Below are 19,133 nucleotides of genomic sequence, written 5' to 3'. Positions count from 1 at the left end.
ATATGGAACAATGGAGACACAGAAGTGGAAAAATCACAGCTCTCTGATTTGTGCAAACCAGGGAACAGCAGAAACACCATCTGTCCGCTTTTGGGGGCACAAGGTCCAAGGAGCTCCACTGGCAGAGGGTGGAAAGGGCTGGTGGCAGAGTAAGTCCTCTTTCACATCATACAGTCGCACAGGACAAAGCTACAAGCACCCACAGCCACACTGATGAAGTCTTTCTGATGCTTCAGATCATACAGGAAAAGCTGCTGTCACCCAATCCATTGGTATTTATAACTTTTATTTGCAATACTTTAGGTCCAAGTTTCAAACTGCAATATTTTTACACTCAAGACACAGTCATGCACAATCCATATTTCAATTTCCTATTGCTTCAACCACAATTTAAAATAACTTAATATTGGAAACAAAACCCAAAATCTTTAAAAAAAGGATGCTGAGGTCAGTAAGATGGATCCATGCCATCAGCACATTTACAAAGTAAATAACTTAGTTCTCTTTTTAAAAAGATCAGTTACCTCTTAATCCAAAGTTACAGAAGATTTTTCACTACACGTTTTTTTTTGTTTTTATCTTTCATCTTTTTCTTTTTTCTGTTTTTTCTTTTCATTTTTTCTTTTTCTTTTTTTTTAACAGATAACACGTCCTAAAAAAGGAATGTACAGCAAAATGAGATACATTTCTGATAGACAATGAAAATGTAGGCTCCTCCTCTGTTTACTTTTGTCTGGATACCTTGAAGAAAAAAATCTAGCAGACACCAGTGTAGGTGTAAACTGGTTGCTTTGGACTGAACTGGAGTTTAGCACTGGTGACATCATGATCCAGGCAAGAGCTGCAGAATTCTTTTGCAGATCTGCTCGAACCATCTGTCTGCAGGCACAGCACCTGCAGTGCCGAGGCACCAGTGCACCAGAATAACTCCGTTATTCCTCCACTGAGTTTGGGCTCTGCCCAAGGAGGAGGTGCTACGGTCTGTGCAGTCCTTTGCTACTAGTTCCCATCTGGAGAAGCTCCCCTTCTGCTGGCTTACCTTCTAAGGCAGATACCGGTAGCTACTCGCACCTGAAGAGCTGAGGCTTTTCCCCTGTTGTGGTGCTACAGACTGATTTAGCAGCATTGCTTAACACAGAGATACACGCAGGGACCAAGAGCAGTTGCTTTTGTACACCTTAAGCTCAAAGGTCAAAAATCTCAGCAGACACAGATGGAAGAGACTTGCAGGCTCCCTGCTGGTTGTGTTGATCCACATCTGACCAGCACAGCTTTGCATGATGAAGAATAAGAACAAGGGGCAGCTCCCTCCCACCCACGCAGCCAAGGAACCCCTCTGGCCCTGGGACTGAGGGCACTGCCAGCACCTGCTTCTCAAGTGACCGGTTCTGCTGTCACTGAAACCAACAATGAAATTCTTGCTTACTGCAGAGGGAGCCACAGTAGTGCCTGCATCTGATCACTAAGTCTAGGGCAGAGCTGGACAAAACATACACACAGCACGCAGCAGCAAACTGACCTGACTTTCAAAACAATCACTTGCCACTATTCCTTCATGTCTGCAATTCCATCACACCAGCCTGAGGCACCTGGCAGCCCTCAGTGCCAGCATGAACTTGAGATGGCAGGTCCTGGGCTCCTGGAGCGTACCCCAAAGAAAGGTGGTGACTCCCTCTCAAGATTGAGCTTCCAGATTGAAAAGGCTGCTGTGAACAGGTAGCTCAAAGGGCAGAGAAATGAGGGTCTCAGCTTTATCTGTGCCAGTTACACAGTCCTGGGTAGCAGCTCCTGAGCACAGGGGAGAACAGAAGGAAGAGAAACAGGGACAAAACCAATCAAGCACAGAGACTGGAAAGAGCAAGGCCTGGGACAGGTAACACGCTGCTTCAGTTCTTTCTTTAGGAAAACTTTCTTGTTTCAAACCCCTGAAAGGCGTGAAAGGCTGAGAGGGGATGACACGCAAACAGTACTCATGTTTTCACACACTTGCCTTCTCAGTGTTCTAGAAGAAACTGGATTAACTGTATTCTTCCCTCAGAGTTGTCTCACTTTGCATTAGCAGCCCAGCACTAGAAGCTAAAGGAGCTGAAGACTGAGGTCACAAGAGCTGACTGAGAGGAGATTTTTAAATCAAACTAACGCTGCTAACATGGACCTAGCTGAATCCAGCAGATAGAATCATGGAATCATATCATCCTTTAGGTTGGAAAAGACCTCTGAACATCTTGAGTCCAACCATTAACCCAGCACTGCCAAGACCCCAATAAACCATGTCCCCAGGTGCCACATCCACATGTCTTTTAAATACTTCTAGGGGTGGTGACTCAACCACTGCCCTGAGCAGCCTGTGCAATGCTAGATGACCCTTTTGGTGAAGGAACTTTTCCTAACATCCAATCTAAACCTTGCCTGGCACAACTTGAGGCCATTTCCTCTCCAATTAAGAGACAGACCCTCAACTGGCTACAAGCTCCTTTCACGCAGTTGTAGGGAGCAATGAGGTCTCCCCCGGAGCCTCCTTTTCTCCAGGCTAAACACCCCCAGCTCCCTCAGCTGCTCATCACACTTGTGCTCCAGGCCCCTCCCCAGCTCTGTTGCCCTTCTCTGAACACACTCCAGCACCTCAATGTCCTTCTTCTTGTGAGGGGTCAAAACTGACCACAGGACTTGAGGTGTGGCCTCCCCAGTGCCCAGCACAGGGGATGGTCACTGCCCTGTCCTGCTGGCCACACTACTGCAGGTACAGGCCAGGTGCCACTGGCCTTTCTGGCCACCTGGGCACACTGATGGCCCAAGTTCAGCTGCTGTCAATCAGTACCGCCCTCCCTCCCCAGCTCCTTTTCCTCCAGATATGAGCGGAATGAAGATAAAGGACCAAGGCGACAGTTCCAAGAGAATGAAGCAATGTCTGAAGGCAGCCAGCCCATGACAGTGAAAACCCGTAAGAAATCAAGTGACCACCAACCAGAATTAAGTGATTGGACTTAGGGATGAGGTGGTACAGGTGTAATTGAGAGGCATGAATAATAACAGAGGAACTGGAAACCTTCACTCAAACCTTGCACTGATCAGCAGGATACCAGGGTTGGAACCTTTTACAGTGGCTGGCATAAACCTGTAACATCAGATTTGTGATTCGAAGGTGTGTCCGCATGTGCCTGACAGGTGTCCTGATCTGTGTTCACAGCTGCCAACTCAGGCCATTGTGCCCAAACACAGTTCTTTTGGCTTTGTACAGAGCTGGCCAAGGCAGATGTTGCTAACAGAAACACAGTGTGATCTCCAAGCAGCTGTGAATGCGGTGCCACCAGAGAGCAAAGGCACCTGACAAACAGGTGCTGAAACTGATGGGTGACCTGCTGGAAAACTCTGCAGGGCAAAGCCACTGTGCTCACAGGCTATCAAATCATTTAGCAGTTTTCAGTATTACCAGCTTTAACTAATAATATTGCCTGCAGTTTCCTCACTCAGGGTCAGATTCTGATAGAACCAAAGTGCTTGCCTTAGGGAATTGCTAAGTATCAAGAACAAAGTCTGCAGGCTCATACACGGGGCAGCCCAAAGGGCACCCATGAAAAGCAAGTGGACATTCCTCCTTCTCTTTCCTAGAAGACCATTTTTTCTTTTCAGGTGGCTCTTGTCACCAAAGGTATGTGCAACTATTGGCAGGTTCAGGCCAGTGATGGTTCGTAGGCACAATGCACGCCTGGGATTGGCAGTCGGCTCTGAACTGCACCCAAAGAGAGACTGCAAGATTCTGCAAGGTTCAGCCAGAAAAATAAACTACCCTGTAGGCTCAAAGACAGATACAAACAAAGAGAAGTTTTAAAGATCCCTGAATTGCACATCACACTCAAAGAAACCTTAGATGGTTTCTGCTGAAAGACAAAGACTGTCCTTTGTCTGCTTCCTGAAAACTGGGGTTAAAATTAAGACATTTACCTGGTCAGAGAAGATAAGAGGGGAAAAAGAAGATGAATTATTACAGGTGTTATTATATCTGATTATAGGTCTTTATCAGCTTGCACCATCACCCATCATTAAAGTTGCTGCACATCTGGGCATGAATGAACAGTCCATCAGGAAGGTGTGTAGATCACTGACAGCAAGGCAAAGCTGGCACTGGTGTGCGTGCCCTGGATGTCAAGCTAAGAAACACTGGCTCCTGTCTTTAATGGTAGATGTTACAGGGCTCTCTCTGGCCCTTTGGTCACTGGATTTGCTGAGGACTGGACTAAGAAATACAAGTATTTACATGCTCAGTGTGAGGAATATTCAGTAGCCACACCAAAGACTATATATTAGAAATAACTGCCACATGGACAATAAAGTACAGTGACACTTCCTACAACTAGAGGACAGGAGAATGTACTTACTCCCTTCTCGTGGTGACTGGAATGTGCTTCATTTTTGTTTGCAGGACATGGGGAAAGACTGACCAAACGACCTGCCAAAGTGCAGCCACTGGCCTTGAAGAAACTCAGCACAAACCCTTGAGTTCATTTGTGTGTAGTGGAATGGCCAACCAGTAGCCAAAGATGAAGAACAAACACACACATATTTACAAAAGCACTGGACACAAGAAGTGAGAATGCAACCAGGCCTAAGTTTGGGATCCAACCCTGAGAGCACTGTAAGATCCACCCCCGTGCAGGTTCCCAGGAGTGCATGCAGGAGCTGTATGGAATTTTACATAGGTATGGTTATCTTTTTTTTCTTTTTCTTAAATAAATAAACTTTTCTGTGCTTCTTAAACTTCCCTGACTTCACTGCTATCATGCTTCTGTCCCCAAACACCTTGAAACCACAGCACACTATCATCTCATTTTCACACATCTTCATTGCAGGGATAGGAATCATAGTCAAGCTCTTGGATAGAGTATTTTATGGTTTAATTTAAAAATGAAGACAATTAACCAACCCTTTAAAACCTTGGAATGAAAGTGTCTGAAACTTCTTTAGTTTCCATTTTGGAACAGAAACAGCCTACTTTTAATACTGAAAAAAAATATGTAACTAATTGCTTAATCTGAGAACAGCAGTCAGAAAACTCGAGATGGTTCCAGAGATTTTACAAGATTTGTCTTTTTCCTTTCTGCAAGGTCATGCTATTGTCAATCCTAATATACTCTGTGAGCCTGTGAATAATGTACAAGATTTTACCCCTGTAGGACTTCATTTTATGGTCTTGTGTTTTTGGGTTTTTAAAATATATTTGTCTCTTCCACATTTCCTATCCAAGCTGGGAGAATATAAACACAGCTGCAACCTTTCAGTATCTAGTGAGAATTTAGCACCAGAGACTGTCTCAAGCGCAGAGCCACAGGGATACTGGAGGTGCATTTCCCTGCATGTCACACAGCTGGGCAAGTACAGTCTATGCTGAAAAAAGCCACTGGCAGAGATTATTTCTGCTGAATCTTCTCGCCTCCCAAGAATTGGATTCAGAAGAAAAATCTCTAGCTTTGCTGATGCAAAGAAAAATAAATATAATATTTCATTAAATAAAAAGTTAAGGCCTCTTAGGACAGCGGTTGTCTTTAAAAAGTCAGTGCCAACAATATTCTGTATGCTGGGGCATACACTGCTTAGGAAAAAACCCCTACGATTTGATTTTCCTATTTTTAAAATCTGTTATCTTCTGGGAAGTTCTGGTGGTTGGTTGGGGTTTTTTTTGAAGTAGAGATGCTGAAATACTTATAGGTAAAGAAAATAAATAGGAAATCGCCCCCCAGTGAAATAGTGTAGTTTGTCAACAGAAGTATTTAGACTCCATGTCCAGTAAACATGCCATTACAAAGTGCTTTCCTTTTAAAGGACAGCTGTCTGTTCCTTTGTGGTTAGGACAAAATAAAAGCTATACCTGAAACAGAAACTGTCACTCATTTCTTCACTTCTTACAGGAATAAAAACATGTTTCATTCTGATGAATGGTTTACATGTTGAGGGCAGCCCATCTCCAGCCCAAATTAGTCTTTCATAAGGAAGTCTCTCCCACAGACACAGAGCTTGAGCTGACAGAGAAAAATGGGACCTCACAAGAAAGAAACAAAGTCTTTTGAATAGAACAGAATCATTCAGGTTGGAAAGTATCTCTGAGCTCATTGAGTCCAACCATTAACCCAGCACTGTCAAGCCCCCAATAAACCATGTTCCCAAGTGCCACATCTACATGTCTTTTAAATACCTTTAGGGATGGTGACTCAACCACTGCCTTGGGCAGTCTGTTCCTATGCTTGACCACCATTTCAGTGAGGAAATTTTTCCTATATCCAATCTAAACCTCCCCTGGTGTAACTTGTGGCCATTTCCTCTCATGCCATCACTTGTTATTTGGGAGAAGACTGATTTCTCCACAGCTCCACCCTCCTTTCAGGTAGTTGTACACTGCTGGCTCATGTTCAGCCACTACTGACAAGCACTGCCAGGCATCTTTCCAGCCACTCTGCCCCAGCCTGGAGCTGCAAAGGTTGTTGTGACCAAAGGGCAGGACCTGGCACTTGGCCTTGTTGAACCTCATCCAACTGGCCTCAGCCCATTGATCCAGCCTGTCTAGATCCCTCTGCAGAGCCTTCCCACCTTTCAGCAGATCAAAACTCCCACACAGTGGTGTCATTTGCAAACTGAGGGTGCCCTTAACCCCTTGATCCCCTCATCCAGATCAACAATAAAGATCCTAAACAGGACTGGCCCCAGTACTGAGCCCTGGGGAACAGCACTGGTGACCAGCCTCAGCTGGATGTAATTCCATTTCCCCACAACTCTCTGGGCGCAGCCATCCAGACAGTATTTTACCCAGGAACAGTGCACCCATCCAAGCCATAACCAGCCAGTTTCTCCAGGAGAATGCAGAGGGAAATGGTGTTAAAGGCTTTACTGAAGTCCATGTAGACCCATCCAGTCTTTCCCTCACCCATTTAGGTGGGTCATGCTTACATCAAAGGAAATCAGGCTGGTCAGGCAGGACCCTTCTTCCACAAGCCCACACTGGCTGGACCCAATCCCCTGGCTGTCCTGTACATGCCATGTGATTGCACTCAGGATGATCTGCTCCATGTCCTTTCCCAGCACCAAGGCCAGGCTGACAGACCTGTAGTTCCCTGGATCCTCCTTCTGGCCTCTAGACTGGTGCCACATTTCCTGACCTCCAGCCCCTTGGGACCGCCCCCTCAGCCAGGACTGCTGGTAAATGATGGAAAGTGGCTCAGTGAGCTCTTCCGCTCTCCCTCAGTACCCTTGGGTGGATCCCACCCAGCCCCAGAGACTTGCTGAGTGTCCAAGTGGTGCAGCAGGTCACTGATCATTTCCCCTTAGATTATGGGGGCTGCATTCTGCTCCCCACTTCTGTCTTCCAGCTCAGAGAGCTGGGTGTCTGGAGAAACTGGTCTTACTGTGGCAAAGAAGGCTCACAGACACTGCTCTCCCTGTTCACCTCCCACAGCTGTGTTCCTGCTGCTGTCATTGGGACTGGCCTCAGAGCAGGGCACAGACTGCAGCTGACACCTGGATGGCAGCAGGATCCCACTGGTGCTACATCTGGGCAGCTGTGCCAGTTCTGGTGGGTGCAGAGCTCAGAGAGGACGTGGCTTTCTGCTGGGTGGACACCATTGCTCCCTGGTCAAGCTGGCAGGACTTCCAGGCCCTTCCTGCTCACTCTTCTGCACCACCTGCTGTGCCATGGTCTGTCTGCCCTCCCTGGCTGCTCCCACTCCCCAGGGGTGTCTTTGAGGAGGGGGAAGCTTGGTAGACATTGCTCCCAGCCCACCCAGGTCCTGTCAGCCACTGTTACACCAGCTGTGGACTCCTGGAGGCCCCCTTGGCTCCTCCTGAGGTACCCCAGTTCAGGAAACTGGAGCTGCTCATCTCTGCATGTTATCTGGCCATTTGAAAAACTGGACCTGTTGTGCTCCCCAGGAAATCAGGAAAAGTTAACTCCTGCTTAGCTGTGGTAACTCAAAGGAGCACTGTCTCCATCTGTTGCCTCAGCCAGACACTGGGATGGACAGTGTGAGCGAGGGGGGGTCAGTCTGCAGCAGTAAGGACACTTGCCACACAAAGGATGTAACTGAACAGGAAGCCGACGTCAAACAAGCTCATGGCCTGATTCAAGAACAGCCCAAGCCTCCTTCGTTGTTCCTGCTGGCAAGACATGAAGGTGGTAAGTACCTTATAGGCTACAGAGCCTTCTGCAGGACCAAGCCAAAACACAAACATTTATAGCAGAAAGCTGTTTTACTGTGGGGTTTTTTTTGCTCACTGGGTGCATGTTGCTTCAGTTGCTGTTCTAAAGGTCTTGCATGAGTTGCGCTCCTAAAACACAGCAACAAATATACCGTGCAAATGCTTTTGCTGAGTGAAGCCACATTGCGCCTTTCTTTCAGAAATGGATAAAACACAAATTGCATACTGAAACTACTCTGCTCCCTTCCAAATCCACTGACTAGTCAAGCCCAATCCTCAGGCACATCCCTGGTTCCCTCCTCCCAGCAACACGGAGCTGCTTTGTGCAGTGCCTGCCACACGCTGGGCAGCGGAAACAAGGCTGGCTTGGTGCCTCTCAATGCTTCTGCAATCCGCTCTGCGTGTCACAGGTGTGCTCTCGCTCGGGACACAACTGCAGGCTGTAAGGCGCTCTCCTCCCGAGCTGCAGCTGCGCCGGCTCCTGCAGATCCGACTGCGCAAGTTGTCCCTCGGGGCGGTCTCAGTTCCACGGCAGAACTCCTGTGCCTAAAGGATGCTCACCTGTGTGTGAGCCTGTGGAGCAGCTCGGCTCCCTGTCCCCCTGCCCAGAGGGGCACAGACACTCCCAACCTTTCCCAGGAGCTACAAGACAATCCGTAGAAGAGGCAACCTCAGAAGAGACACCACCGCTCTGCCGTTTTGCCCTTCTCTACTCCTGCAGAGACTCAAGATGGCAAATCCCACCAGGCTGTGCATTTCACAGCACAGCCACAATTCACCTTGGGAGTAGCCTGCACCCAGTTTGACTCTGAGACAGGGTGATTAGTCCAGTCCCAGGAAGAGGCAAGCACCCAGGGCTGGGCTGCTGCTACTTGCCACTACAATGCCTTCTTCCAGCCTGGCTCTGTGGATGCTGAGGCTGCCGTGTGCTCTGCCAGGGCTCTGCTGGAGCTCAGCACTGGGCAAGGCTGGGCCCGCTGCCACCTCACATTGCTTTGACAGCTTTGCATCAGATGAGCCCTTTCCGAGCACACCAACTGATCTTTCTACTTTTTCAGTTGAGTAAGACTCTCATCCAGGCAAAGAGATTTCAGTTAGTGATACAAATCCAGCTGGCAAGAACCAAAATACCACATAGTCCCAGTTGAACACCTGTATCTCCACAGGATGTTTTGTCTGCCCCACTCTTCATTCCTTTTTTTTGGTTGGAAATGCAACTGCACTTTCTTCCTCATCTAGAAGTACCGTGACTGGGCAAAAAACTGGTGAGCGGGCTGTATTCAAAAGGCAGTGCAGTCTGGAGTTGATGAATGAAGAATTGCCCTCCTCCAATTCCAAACCATACCAAAACCCCCATAAACAGGACTTTACATCATTAAGAAAGAACTGACAATTTAAAAGTGAATGTACAGCTTATTCACAGGGTGAGAAGGAAGGGAATCTTCCAACTGAATTTGCTTTACCTTGGAAATGATTGAGGCAGCAAAGCATTTTCTGTCATTACCTCTCTGTCCTTAGCCCCATTTCATCTTAAAAATAAATTAAGGAGCCAGAAAGCAGGAAGAAGACAAATGATAATTTTTTACTCCTTGAGGAACTGGGGTGGTCCTACCACCATGACTGTGACCGTTGGTTTGTTCATCCATCCATCTGTCCCGCAGCACGAGAGTTGAGGTTTTACAGAGTTTGTGTTCTCAGTCCTGCTCTGGGCTGGCAGGGCAGAAAGCCGACCTGGAGCGCTAGCGGCTGCTGTTCTTAATCGCTTCCTTCGCTGCAATGATCAGTGGAGTGAGGCTGGAGAGGGGCTTGGCTAATTTTAAAAATGGATGCTGCCCAAAGGGAGAAAAAAAGAGAAAGGAACCATTACTTTCCAAATTCAGATTCTCACAGGCTCAAGCAGGATTCCTCTGGTTACCAGAAATACACAGAAATAGGACTGAGGGGACTGTCTGCTCCTCCGCCTTCCTTGGATCTCGGTATCACTGGCAAACATGGCCCATAGTCCTATTAATCCATTTATCCAGGTGTCTTCAGCTTGCTGGGACTTTTGCCTTTTTAGAGCTTCCTGGTTTCATTGGGTTCCTCCTCCACTAACACCATTTCAGGCCTCTGTGCCTGCTTTCACTGTACTGCAGTTCTTTTGCCACCAGTGAAAACTCAGTGTACTCCCAAAGTACACACAGGTCCACAGAAATGACCAGGAAATGGGATACCCCTTGTATGAGGAAAGGCTGAGGGAGTTGGGGTTGTTCAGCCTGGAGAAGACCAAGCCTTGAGAAGACTCACCTTGAAACTCTTCAGTACTTCATGGGGACTTGTAAGAAAGTTGGGGACACATTTTTTAGCAGGGCCTGTTGCAACAGGGCAAGGGGGAATGGTTTTCAACTCAAAGAGGGTCTATTTAGATTTGATCTAATTAAGAATTTCTTTATGAGGAGAGTGATGAAACACTGGCATAGGTTGCCCAAAGATGATGGAGGTGCCTCATCTCTGCAAACATTTGAGATCAGGTTGGATGGGGCTCTGAGGAATCTGGTCTAGTTTAAGAATCCCTGCTCAAACCATTCTAGGATTCTACTTATTTTTCATTTGAAAAGCACAAGAACTGAGAGATGCCACCAGATGCCTTTGAGTTTATCTGACAGGAAATCTGATACCTCGGGCAGCTGTTTCCCCTGCAGTCACTTCCCACCTCACCTGCAGAAGTTCCTTGGCAGACCCTCGCCTGTCCACATCCATCTCCAGGCAGCAGTTCAGAAAGTCTCGAAACACAGCAGACAGTCGCTCAGGGTTCTGCAACTCTGGTGTCCCATTTGTGGCTATCAGATACAGTGCCTAGGGAAAAAGGAAACAGGAGGCTGTGTCAATTCATACCCACAGCTACTCAGAAAGACACAAATTTTTAAGCTCCCAGTCTCCAGTGGCAGTTTCTTCCCTGGCAGAGGGCTGGAGATGATTTTTCTATACCAGCAAAAAGAAAACTCCTTACGCAGTCACAGCTATTCCAACATCAAAATGATCTTCCCTTGACAGCTGACTTCATTGGCTGACCTAGTTAGTAGGAACTACATCAGCAAAAGCACATTTTGCTTCTCCAAGTATTGACACCAGCTTTACAAACTGCTTTTAAAGCATCAGTGTGGTCTAAATATATTATTTCAAGGGATTATCACATAAAATGCATTTCTGCAGTGCTGACTGGTCCCTAAAGTATGGCTTCCATAAAACAAAAAGTCATGCAGTTTTTTGCTCTCTTCTTGATAAAAAAATGGCTACTGGATGAAAAGAAATCCATCTACTTATTGCTTGGATAAAGAAGCAGAAACATTTAGAGCCTCATGGTCAACACAGACACATTAAATTGCATGCACAAATATATTATGATGAAAAGGTGTAATTGGGTAGACAGGAGCCACACACAACTGTGTCTTTCAGCAGTCTCTAAATTCCAGATCAGCTCCACCTATGTGGTACAAGAAAAACTTTTAATAGTCTCTTCAGAAAAAGGAGTAATGCCAAGCCTATGGTAACCCTCTGCTGATTTTGGTACTCAAGTATCAAAATCCATTTACTCAGGTAAATGCATTAATGATGTCCCATCTCAGAAACTGCAAGGCAGGAAGCAGGTTTGGGTAGTTGGGTCACTGAAAGCTCAGGCTTGATGACATGGAGAAAGTGGCTTAGGTTATGAAAGAAATATGTTCACTACCTATTTCAAGAAATCCAACAACTATTGTGTGCCATCAGCTAAAAAACTCTGCCATAAAAACCTGTCTTGCTCATAAGCTCTCCTGTTTGGAGGCAGCTGAGACTTCTTATGCAAGTTTCAGGAATACCTGACTGTGCATTTGGTAGGAAATAGGAAACCAAGTTATCTTTCTAACAGTTGACCTGAGGCTTCTTGAGTAGCTCTAATCAATATTTTATGTTAAGGAACCAGGAAATTTTCAGCATCCAGATCAGTAACACTAATTCTCTTCACCTGTTTTTGCTGCCTTAAACAAGGTAACTGCATTCTTTGCAAGTGAAATAAAGGGTCCTGTCTTCACAGAAAACAGAAGCAAAACTAGTGATGTGTAGAAGTCTCTGCTGGTACATCAGGGCTGCAGTGACACAGGCCCACTGCCACCCTGCCAGCTGTGGTGCACTCTGCTTATTCAACATCACTCTGAATTCAAACCTGTTTCTTTCTTACGCACCCTAATGAGGTGACACAGTGCACAACACCCCACATGTGTACCCTGGAACCAAAAACTCAGGGCACCTACCAAACCAAAGGAGGTCTTCCAAGAAAACTCAGGAACCTTTTTCAAAAAGAGTGGAAGACTGAAATTTGTATAATTCATGTATTCTTTTCTTAAGCAGCATGGCTGAGGGTACATCCTGACCATTCTGTGGTTTCTTCTGTCAGTCTGTAGTACACAGTCTGGGTGCCACAGACCAGCAAGTGCGGACTAACAGCTAGGACAAAGCTAAAAGTCACACTCTGTTTTAATTCTAGACTTAACAAAAATTATGTATGTATACACATAAGTAAAAATTAATTTCTTCCTAAATCTCAGCATTGTGTTAGGAATTACCCATGCAGCATTTTGTTTCAGCTGTCAGTCATGAGGATTTATCCTGGTATAGATTCCTCCACTACTACACACTGACTTGGTGTAAGAACTAGTCATTTCATTTTCAGAAATTAGGATAAAACTGAAAACTTCAAAATACACTTCTTTACTACAAGTATATGTGCTAAACTATACTTTTCATAATGTATTTGATAATAAATAAATATTTATGGCATTACTAGAACCAGTGACCCTTCCTGGAAGGCTCAGGTAAGCAATAAACACTGGTCTGAGACTGAAAAGAGTTCTGTGCCTGCCACTACAGCCCAATGGTTTTCATAACAATTCCCCAACTGGAGAAACTTGCCACTGAAAAAATGTTGTCATTCAGAGATACAGCTCAAAGAGAGTGCAAAAAGTGCATAACACATTTCAAGCATCACTGAAAGCCAAAATAGGAAGTTTCTGCACTGGCATATGTCACTTCTCTTGAGGTTCTCCCAGCGATGGGAGCAAAGCTACAGCAGATGCTGATGCGCTCCTGGAACATTTTCAGAAGTGGGCCTTCATAGAACTAGTTCAAACTGATCTGAGTGGGATTTTATCTCATGGAAGATGAAGTATGGCACAGATTAGAAAGACGGTGGTATCTGACAGTATTTCACCTTACCCTGAGAGGATTTTCATTAAGGTAAGGAGGTTCTCCTTCCACCATTTCTATTGCCATGATCCCAAGTGACCAGATGTCCACCTTGGGGCCATATGCTTTTCTTGTTACAACTTCTGGTGCCATCCAGTAAGGAGTTCCCACCATTGTGCTCCGTTTACTCTGCTCAGGGGTGATCTGAGCACAGAAGCCAAAATCAGCTGAGGAGAAAAACAAATACTGTTAAGGCCAGCTTAAATTATGAAACCAAGCAAAAGAATTCCCCACTCTAGGTCTGAGAATGCAGTGTTGAATCTAGCCATGCTCTGTTTCCTGAGGGCTGTAGCCAAGGAAATACAGAATTGGCCACTTGAAGAAACCCTCAAGTTTCATGCAGTGGCTTTTAATCATTCACTTGAGGCTTTAGATTGTAACTCACTCCCCTCTGGAAGGGATACACACAAACCAAAGCCACTCCTGACACCCTGTTCCTCTCCAGACCTCTCTGCCCATTGCAGCTGTGCTCTCAGCTTGCAGCAGGGCTCTGTGCACTCCCACAGCTCCACTTCTGGGAAACTGGCAGTCACTCCAAGGCAGCCCCACACCACATCCTGGGAATGCTGCACTTGACCAAGAATACCTACTCAATTTGACAGATCCGTCCATCCCAAGAAGAATATTGTCACTTTTGATGTCTCTGTGGATCACTTGGTTGGAATGAAGGAAATCCAGAGCTTGTAGGCACTGACAGAGAAAAAAGAACTGTAAGGGTAAAAACTCAGGATGTGATTTCATCACACAAGAAAGCAAATGGTTCTAAGAGATTTCCTTTCTAGGGGAATAGTGAGTAATGGCAGAACACAGTGCTGTCAAGAGGAAGAGCTTGCTGCTTCAACACCATTAGAGTTGTATCTTTCTGAGTGAAGGTAAACCACCTTTTGAAAGAGAGACATCAATTGTTGCTACAGATTGTCCCCCGCAAACACAGACAGAATGGCACTGCTGCAGTGCATGTGCTCTTCCTCCTCTGTATAATAACAGCAACACATAAACAGAAGTAACAAACATCCTGTGCATGCAAACCCAAGCACAAGGGGGACCCCTCACCTCCCGACAGACAGCAGCTATCTGTCCTTCATCCATACACGTCTCAGTGACAACGTCAGTCAAAGAGCCGCCAGCCAAGTATTCCATCACTACCCACAGCTCATCACCCACAAGGTAGCTGAAAGGAGAGAACAGTGATGTGGAGGTGAATGTGCATAGATAAATTACCTAATAATCATAACTCTACAACTGATTTTTGTTTCCAAGTCACTTGTAAAAGCAGACAGAATAAAATGAATAAAGGATATTCCTTCTAGGCTCTACAGTACTAGGAATCTGTGCAGTCTAAATGAGAAAGGCACATCCATGAAAAAGGAGATGTCTTAGGTGACAAGCACGTGAAAAATGCAGCTCAGTAACGGCAAAGATAAATGTGGAATCAGGACATTTGTCACCAGCTGGTTCACCATCTTAACTCATAAATTCCACCATTAAATCCAGGAGCAAGGCAACAAAACATGCAGAGTTATCCATGAGAGGAGGGTGTGTACCACTGAGGACAGAAGTTGGTCAAATGTTTGGAAAACTTGCAAAAAATACATTCAGAAACAGGAAAGAGAATTTAAAAACTGGCAAATTAGGTGTTTCTGGAAACAAGAACTAGTCTTCCTGGCATCCACAGCAATGGAAAATAGCTGGGAAGAGCCCAAGGGAAATATTTCTACATAAAACATAGAAAAAAACCAAGCCCCAAACCAACAAAACAACATGGAGGCAGCGAACTGACAGGCTGTTGCTTTAGTAAGATATGGCTGATCCAGGTTTTTGAAAATAAGGCTTCAAACTACGTATGCCAGAGAGATTAATGCAGAGCCAATGCAATCTCCTCCCATCCACTGGAGATGAGCAGAGAAATAATAAAGAGCTCCATGTTCTGCCAGTGGCTAAAGGGGTTTTTTAACCTTTGGCTTGCAGTGTGTAAACAAACATTCACGTGGTAATAGCAGAACTACTTACCTGTCTAAATAGTTAACAATATTGGGATTCTTATTTTCCCTCATGACCAGGATTTCATTGATAATTAGCTCCTTTTTAGGCTGCTGTTGGAGATTCATTTGCTTTATGGCCACCTAAAATGACATTGAAAACCAGTAACCTGAGCAGTCTGTTGCACAAGATCAGAATAAACAAGGAGTGAGCAATTATATGATTTTTGATTATAACAGCAACTTCTGCTATTCTTGATTGCATAACAAGGCGAACATAGACATACATTATGGATAAAATGCTGTCCTAAAAAGATCACTAAGTTTCCACAACAAAAATACACTCCCAGCACTTCCTAACTTTCTGAATTTTGATTTTGCTCCTCTGAAGACCATTCCTTAACACACTTTACATTTGCAGTGATGGTCAGGGTTTAAATAGGAATTATCCACATGGTGGTATTTTATGGATGTGCCCAGGGTTATAAGGAGGGCTTAGGGCTTTCAGACCCCTTGGAAATCCCAATCTAAGCACAATTTGCAAGTGCAGCACGGCAGGTGGATAAGAAACTACTGGTGAGATTCATATCCGAGTCTTTGATGACAGCCAGAAACGAGAATTCAGGAATCTGATGCTGAAGTTCCAAAGAGCAGTGGGATTCTCCAAGACACCACCTCATCTGTTTGTTACTAACATGACTGTAATGGGCTGTCACTGACACCAGACAGAAACACAACTGTATTCTTACCAGCTGCAGTATGGCAGAAACACAAAACTGAGTCCAAAACAAGACCCTCTCCTTAATTAGGACCTGCATTATACTTTGAAAATAAAACATATAATGGAAAAAATGGTAAACAGTATTACTGTCCAACCCTGAGATTAAGATAAGTTGGGGCTGAATGATGGCAGTCGACATCAGCTTGTTGATGCCTTAATTGATTTAGTAATTAAGACTGAGCTAACGTGTCCTTCTGTGAAAGACACTGCTGCCCTCTTTCTTTCTGGTCATTAACATGGACAAAGTCTTTCTGAAATTGAGCAAAGTAACAAAGCTATTTATTCCTCACTGCAAGAGGCGGATCTGTGACCACCTTCAGGGTTCTCCCAAGGCCTCTCACTACGACAGATCTTTTGATTTGACAAGTCGTGTTGCTAACATATCTGTGCCCGCACGCACTGGCAGATTTTACGCTGCAGATATACAGAGCTAAACTGTGTATCTACACCAGCATTCTCTTGTGAAAGCACAACTTCGTGCACTCTGGGAACAGAGACGGTGCAATTTCTAAACCAATATATTTACACTGGCAATAAAAATTATCTACTTTCTATCAGCACAAAAGCTTGCTGGGATTTCTCAACAGATTTCTCTCCATTAAAAAAATCACCCAGGGATTATGTAACATGGTACCAAGGTGGGACCAACAACAGTTGCAGAGAGCACTGACCTGTTCTGAAGAGTAAGGAAAAAATTACTCTCTTACAATTGGCCTTAAAAAGCTATGGGTGAACCATCTGGCCAAGGACAGAGCATCGAGGCTCTAGGAATTCCCAGGCACCTTTTCACGCATTTATCAACATCTCAGTTTGTGTTGCTGCAAAGTGTATGGCCACAGTAAGTGTTCAGTTACTGAGGCACAGAAACATACTGTCCTTAAAAAGCTTTCACTGAAGAGCAGAAGACAGCAGATGATGCGTTTTGCCAGCTGACACTAGCACATGCTTCAGAGGAACAGTCTTTGCAGGACAGATCTACTGGCCACCCTAAGCTCCAGCCACAGCTCAGACCAGAGGGAAAAGCACTCAACAACTGCAAAATTTGCTGGGATTTTTGACACTTACCTCCTGTCCTGTGGCGATGTCAATTGCGGTATAAACAGTTCCTGAAGCCCTAGAAACAAAACAGCAGCAAAGAACTGAGAAAAGGTTTAGTCTCTGGGAGAAAAAGCCAACCCAGACAGGAGATCTCTGCTGCCTGGAGTGTTTCTAAAATACCTGCATTCACTGACTCTTCAGTCAACAGCAGAGCAGGCCACCAGCCCTCACCCATGCAGGGTGTCCAAGAGAAAACTGAAGTCCAATATGTATAAAAAGGGATAGTGTAAATCCCCAGCACACATGCTAAACTATTTTAGCTCAAAACCTAAGGGGAAGTGTCTACAAAAACTGGAATGTAATAGATTTAAGTATTTTCCATTTTGCCTTGTTGTATTTAGTATTTTTCTTCCTTTTTTTTCCTTTGTGTGTCTATGGGTGTGTTTTTTCCATGAAATGTAACATACAGTGCAGTTGGGCCTTCTCACACCTCTTGTCTGAATCCATCTGGCAAAGCTGGGTAATACCCCACACTCATTCTGAGAACCCTGAACACGTGACAGCCATTTGAGGAAAGGATCTGAACACAGCCTGCTCCAGCATGCAAGGAAACAGCTCCCAGTCTTTCTGCGAGGTCACAGCAAGAGGAGGTTAATGCACCTACTGTTTCACACACAAATGGAGAAGGATTCAAAACAGAGGATCCTTAGACAGCTTCTCTGTGTGTGAGGAACAGTCAGCACCTGCTTCTGGTAGGTGCATCAGACACGTGAAGGACTCTTCATGGTGTTCATGCTTTGCTTCTGTGATACACACAGGTGTTGTAGAGCCATCAGAAATACATGGCACGCTCACCTGCAGACTAGACAGTGTGGTTTGCCTTTTGCCTCTCACTCAGAGATGTTCTTCTCCTGTAATGATGTAAAGGACTGGAAAGGCTCCAGTCAGAAGAAATCCCTTTGGGCTTCCAAGCAACTGGGGGCTTGTAAACCCTTCTTTCTGAAGGGCCTCCTTCTGAGCTAAACCACAGCTTTACATTTCCATCATTTAAGAAGCCCATGTCTGCAGGGGCAGTCAGGCAAAGGAGAGCCAGAGTGGGAATTCTCTGTAGCAGGAATGCACATCCACCAAGTGTCTCACTGACTTAAAGTGCCAAAATCAGTTTGCTCCTTGTCACATGATCCCCAGGCTTGTTTGTTTACCTGCAGGCTGAAATATTTCTGAAGCAGTTAATTCAACAGAGACCTTAAGTCTGCATTGGGAACAATGCCCTCATTGGGCATGCTATGTATTCTTTTAATATAAAAGAAAATGCATTTTTCTATGACTAATCGACAAGATTAATCCAATTTGTTTTCATAAAAAGTCAACAACATTTATTCAGAATTGCTAATACTGTGATGATCCTCCTGGGCAAAGTCCTACTAGGCTTTATTTCAAAACAGCTCCTGAAATTAGGATGTTTTTGGGATGCTCCAGGCCGCCTGTGAGGAGTTTAGATAAAGGTAAGTAAATCTGCAAGTAAATCTGTGAATTAATTGCAAGGGCTCTGCAATTCTGCATTACAAACATTAAGTGTCTAATTTCTGGTTTGTAACTTTTAATCAGTTCTGCAATACCTTGGTTGTACTGCATGCAGTTAGGCAAGTGTCAGGGCTCACCATTAGATCTGTGCCACTGTGATGCAGTGCAGTACAAACCCAGCTGCTCATGGCTCCACACTGATTTGTCTTCCTAGCAAGGTCTAATATTGCTTGAGTAAACACAACCTCTTTATCAAGTGCCAGTTAACTAAGTTTCCTTCAGTGTCAGCAACATTTTCAGTCCTCAGATGGAGACAGATGACAAAGCAGGGACTCAGCACTGACCTGTTCTGCAGCACAGGCTCGCAGACT

At 45.1% G+C, this 19,133-nt stretch overlaps 1 protein-coding gene across 8 annotated transcripts in view; it reads right to left on the bottom strand.

Annotated features, from left to right (window-relative positions):
* Nucleotides 1-275: 275 nt before the first annotated feature.
* Nucleotides 276-19,133, bottom strand: part of PAK3 (p21 (RAC1) activated kinase 3) — a 133,045-nt gene continuing 114,187 nt past the window's right edge. For all 8 annotated transcript variants that reach the window (XM_071569094.1, XM_071569089.1, XM_071569096.1 and 5 more), the window contains 7 exons: nt 17,266-17,314; nt 15,451-15,563; nt 14,494-14,611; nt 14,031-14,130; nt 13,411-13,607; nt 10,879-11,016; nt 276-10,010 (listed from right to left, as the gene is read on the bottom strand). In XM_071569094.1, coding sequence (XP_071425195.1) covers nt 9,921-10,010; nt 10,879-11,016; nt 13,411-13,607; nt 14,031-14,130; nt 14,494-14,611; nt 15,451-15,563; nt 17,266-17,314 — 805 coding nt within the window. In that variant the 3' untranslated portion in view covers nt 276-9,920. The remainder of the gene's footprint in view (nt 10,011-10,878; nt 11,017-13,410; nt 13,608-14,030; nt 14,131-14,493; nt 14,612-15,450; nt 15,564-17,265; nt 17,315-19,133) is intronic.

This window comes from Pithys albifrons, chromosome 14 (genome assembly GCF_047495875.1).
Source record: "Pithys albifrons albifrons isolate INPA30051 chromosome 14, PitAlb_v1, whole genome shotgun sequence".
NCBI classification, from domain to species: domain Eukaryota; kingdom Metazoa; phylum Chordata; class Aves; order Passeriformes; family Thamnophilidae; genus Pithys; species Pithys albifrons.
The sequence above is the reverse complement of the archived record's forward strand: the minus strand, read 5'-3'. Positions and strand labels throughout refer to the sequence as shown.